Genomic DNA, 5,140 nt, shown 5'->3' with positions numbered 1-5,140 from the left:
TATATATTTGTTAAAATTTTAATAATTTTTCAAACACAATCTATATTTCGTATAAAAATAGTGGATTCAGTTGGGGCTGTATCAAGCCTAAAGTCAACAGCATAGCCGGAGAAGAAGGGGTAATCAAGATCATATAAAAGAATTAATTAAGGAAAACCCTAAGTACCTAAAAGAACAAGAATATTGAAAAAACAATTAAATTGTGATCATCATTAGACTAATTAACTCCATTGATATTTCTCATCTCTCAAGTTATTAACTAATCAGCAATTAATTAATTAAGCAAATTATGATTCTCCATAGGCATCCATGTGAGCAGCATCTAAAGGAAACTGATTAAACTCTTCCATCAAACCATCCAAGAAACCTCCACCAGAATTTGCATTCCTCCATATCTCTTCTTCACCTTTTATTCTTTCTCTCCACTCTGAGGGATTAAGAAATCCAGTCCTTAGCTCCATTTTCTTGTTAAGAAAGGTGGTCACACAGTTCAACGGCTCCTCTAATAACTTATTATTTCTGCTGGGAAGAATTTGCTTCATGTTGTAAATATTGCTTTCTTTCTTCTTCTTATCTGATGGCGATGGCTTCCCTGTGAGCCTTTGAACAAGTTCCCGAAAATTCGCCACGTCTGTCTTGATGATCTCTGGTGCAAATACGTGAATTATTCGGATTTGGGGCTTCATTTTGGTTATTGTTTGTGAATTCTTGTTCATCCTTAGTGCTGAACATGATGATGGACGACTTTCCCTTCTTATTATGCCAGCTTTTTCTTCCATGTTATTATACATCATTTTCTTGGTTCCTTCTTCTTGTTAATTTATTGGACTTTTTTGAGGTTGAGAAAAGGAAAGAAAGAAAGAACAATGGTATGGTTGGTGAATTTGTTTGGAATTGTAGGAACTACTCAAAGGGTTTTTATATATGTATAGATTAGGGAGCAGAAGGGTTTTCTCTTTTGTTTTTTAATTTTTAAATCAAGGACTAGAGAGAAATTTTTAAAAGGAAATGAAGTTGTCCGATGGAGGCAAGGATTGGATGAATCCTATTATGACATATAATAAAGAGAGAGTCAATAGAATGTAGAATAATTGGTCCCCATTAATCATACAATATATGAATATCAAAGAGAGAGATCCTTAAACTTACAAAAAAGTACCTTCTTGTCATTTACTGGATTAATAACATAAACTATACTATTAGAGCTTGTTTGATAGAGATACAAGATAATTAATTTCGAAAATAAATTTGAGATGAGTTTATCTCACGTTTGATTGAGATAAAATTACGGTATAACTAATTCCAGAATGATAGTGTTATTTTTATCTCTATGGAAGAACAAGATAACAATCTCGGGATAACTAATTCTAGGATAACTTGCTTCCCAACCAAACGAACCCTAAGAATTGGAGTTCTAGTTCTTTAAAGGATCAGTATGAACACTGTTAGTTTATTAGTTTATGCTTCAAGTTTGAGCCTCAAGTTTTATTATTGTAACAAAATGCAACTACTTAGATGTCATGTGCTTATTTTTTGTTCCTTCTCTCTATGTATATCTATATATATGGGCTAATTCACAAACTGTAAGAGCAGAAACTAGATGTTTCCATTTGGCTAGAGCATGACATACTCTGCTGGCCAGAGTTCTATTTTAATTTCTTTCATTTGTTTTGCATAAGAATGGAAAAAGAAACTTTGAACTCATCAATTGAAAAACTTAATATAGCACATAGCTCGGATAATCTCATGGGTTGTAAGTTCGAGTCACCCCAAGAACAAGGTGAGAAGTTCTTGGAGGGAGGGAGCCGAGGGTCTATTGGAAATAGCCTCTCTACCTGATGGTAGGGGTAAGGTCTGCATACACACTACCCTCCTCAGACCCCGTTAATGAGATTATAATAGATTGTTGTTGTTGTATAGCTCGGATAATCTTAACCGATGTAATACAATAGCGAATGATAAATAGTTAACTAGAAGAGAAATAGAAATGCAAGAGGAGAATTAGAGTAATTGGTAACAAATAACAATGTTTAGTAGGGAATATAGCTGACTCCATCACTAAGTTTAGGGTAACAGACGGACGAACTTTGGGTGGATCAAAATGGACTGAATCAATAAATAAATTATTGTCCAACCCTGTTACTTGGACTGAAATGAGATGATCAAAATTAAATGGGCTAAACAATGGATCATAATCTGCCCAAACTTGAATAATTGGGCAGATTATATTTTTATGAGCTAATTTTGTCACCCCTAATAAATTATATAGATTCTTGTGGTTTTTGAAACAAAATAAACCAAAGGTCATGGCCTGCATTATTAATGGTTCTCCTGTGAGGGACATATCCGGTACATAATCTCCTGATTGCAAGACATGTTTCCAATTTCCGAAATTAATGACGGCCACTTAGACATTAAAATTTGCCGATTAATAATTGTCTAAAGAAATGATGTTAATTTAAAAAATCTCCAATCCAAAACCTTCAACAAACGGAAGAGGTAGGGGTATTTGGTGATCCGATAAAAGTACAAGTTGTTCCTAGTAAATTAACTGCATTCTAATTCCTAACACTTTTTTTTTTCTTTCCAACTGATACATTATGGGTGTGTTTCACTATAATAAAACAGGCAATTAGCTGAGACCAAATCCCTAGGTAACTCGTAAAAATCCCTAGTAACGTCTTTTTAGCTAAAAATGCCCCTAGTTGAATACCGTTCGCCCGCCTTGCTAAAATCTATCTCTTGGTATATATTGGTTATTCATAGTTAATTTTAGAGGATATTTTGATTCTCAAAACAAATTTTAGTAGGGTTATTCTTAGCTAAACTCATACTAAATTTAGTAATATTATTTCTAAATTAAGTGTTCATACTCCAAACTTAATTTACATTCAATTGATCACTTGATTAGAGAGGCATAATAGGAGCTCAGTGAACGAATATTTAACTGTTTACTGCTTTGGGATAAATTATAAAAAGCGTTTCACTATTTTTCTGAAATCTGAGTGAAAGGGAAAAGAAAAACTTCACAGATAAGTAAACTGAAATGGCCCTTAAAATGTATGTTATCTTATGTTAAATTTTTTCCTATTTAAAATTTGCATTTAACTGTGGTAGCTCAGCTACAAAAAGAAGAAGAGATAATATTAAAAAAAAAAGGAGATTATTAAAAGAGAAATGTACCAAGAAGCTCTCAAACAAAGAAAGAAAACAAACTCTGAATTTTTATATTGTTGCTTACTTTTTAACAATATTCAAATTATTATCAATTCTCTAGATTAGTAACTTGCAGCATGTTGTCTTCACATTTATTTAACATATAGATTTACATTCTTATCAAAACTTCTAAAGCTATTTAATCTTTCATTTCGACAACTAAGAATCATATTAGATTGATAAATTTAGCATCAAGAGAATGCTAGCGCGCTCTTTAAAGGGGTTACACAAGATTGGGATAATTTTTAGGAGATTATAGATTGCCTAAGATTTGGGATAATTTTTAAAAATTTGCTAACAGTAAAATAAATTTGGCCGAATATAATAGTAGGGATAACTTTGGTTGGATAATATAAGAGGGGTTAAATATAGATAATATTTGAAAGTATAGGAGTAAATTTAACGCTTTTCCTATTGGTTTTTATGGAATGAAGGGAATATTTCTATGATTTTTCAGTGTTTCATACGCTAAAAGCCTATAACGTCGAAGACTATTTGACTATTGTTTAACGTAAAATTGGTGTTATAGACTGAATCAATTAAATTTAGATTTTTAGGGTACAAACAATCGATTTAACTCACTTTCTCCAATATAAATGATAAGAATTGATAATACAACAAGTAAGAAAATCAAATATAAAGAAAAAGAAAGAGAATTCTTATTGATCAAGATAACTCCTTTTCCAGATCACGTTCTGATTGATTCGAGCAGAATGCAGTGATATAGAGAAAGCTGTAAAATAATTTCTCAAATGTGATACAATATGGGGAAAATGGAGATTTAAATAGTAAAATTATCTGTAATTGTTCCTCTAATATCTCGCCTACCATTATCCCTATTAATTGTACTTTTTGTACGTTACACTGAGAATCTATAAATGCTTAGTGAGTTATACCAAATCTCGCTTTATTCAAGATTGACTAATCCCTCTCTTTTTCGTAGCCATGAATCTTTTCAGAAAGTCTTCTAGTGTTGACTCATGAATGATTACGGTATGAACGATCTCGGTATCAAATAACTCCTAATTTACCATGAGACTCCATCCAATCATCTCAACAAGTCCTTATACCTAACACGAACTCGCTCTAAGGCTCAAAATACCAAAAATAACATCAAAAGGAATCAAGCATTAAACCAAATATTTTTCAAGTTCTAAAGTTTAAATTTCTAACTTTCGACTAGAAGCGTCGAAATGACCTCGGGTCAGCCGAGAACCAAATCAAAAATACGTACAAGTTCAAAATTATCACATGAAGCTAATGAAATATTCAAATCTCCAATCCGAGGTAAGTTACTCAAAAGTCAAATATTGGTCAATTCTAATAACTTAAAGCTTCCAAATCAGAATTCTTCTTCCAACACTATGCGAAACCTCTTAGAAATCAAAACAAACCACACACGCGAGTTATAAAATGTCAAACGGACCTACTTGATATCTCAAATCATAAAATAGAGTGCTAGAACTCAAAATGACTGATCGGGACGTTACAACTCTATATGCGAATATGCTCCATCTTCCAAGCTATCTCCACAAGCATAAGAAAATGTAGTACCTTTCTATGTCTCTTGCACCATCCCAAATAGAATAACAAAATTGAGACCCTCAATAAACCTCCTCACCTTCTTTATCTCGATGGGAGTTAAGAAAGCTACATAGCAGGATAACTCAGTAAACTTCATCTCATACTCAGGAACTAACATGCTCTCCTGGCACAAATACTCAAAATGGCTGCGCAACTTATCCTTCTTAGTAAGTGGAATAAATTTCTCCAAGAAGAGAGTCGAAAACTGAGTCCAAGTGAGAGAAAGTGACCCAGCTGCCCTATCCCGCTCATAAGTGTGCCACCATCTTTTGGTTGGACCCTTCAACTGAAAAATAGTGAAATTAACTCCATTAGACTCCACAAACCCCAAATTGCACAG

At 32.9% G+C, this 5,140-nt stretch overlaps 1 protein-coding gene across 1 annotated transcript; it reads right to left on the bottom strand.

The window, feature by feature from the left end:
- Nucleotides 1-287: 287 nt before the first annotated feature.
- On the bottom strand, nucleotides 288-779 carry LOC107829679 (VQ motif-containing protein 25-like). Its single transcript, XM_016657142.2, has one exon. The coding sequence runs from the start codon at nucleotides 777-779 to the stop codon at nucleotides 288-290; it is 492 nt and encodes a 163-aa protein (XP_016512628.2).
- Nucleotides 780-5,140: the final 4,361 nt, after the last annotated feature.

This window comes from Nicotiana tabacum, chromosome 4 (genome assembly GCF_000715075.1).
Source record: "Nicotiana tabacum cultivar K326 chromosome 4, ASM71507v2, whole genome shotgun sequence".
Lineage (NCBI taxonomy): Eukaryota > Viridiplantae > Streptophyta > Magnoliopsida > Solanales > Solanaceae > Nicotiana > Nicotiana tabacum.
The sequence above is the reverse complement of the archived record's forward strand: the minus strand, read 5'-3'. Positions and strand labels throughout refer to the sequence as shown.

Excerpts from the sequence above, each read along its gene's own strand:
- LOC107829679 (XM_016657142.2), bottom strand. The coding sequence starts at position 779 with ATGGAAGAAAAAGCTGGCATAATAAGAAGGGAAAGTCGTCCATCATCA.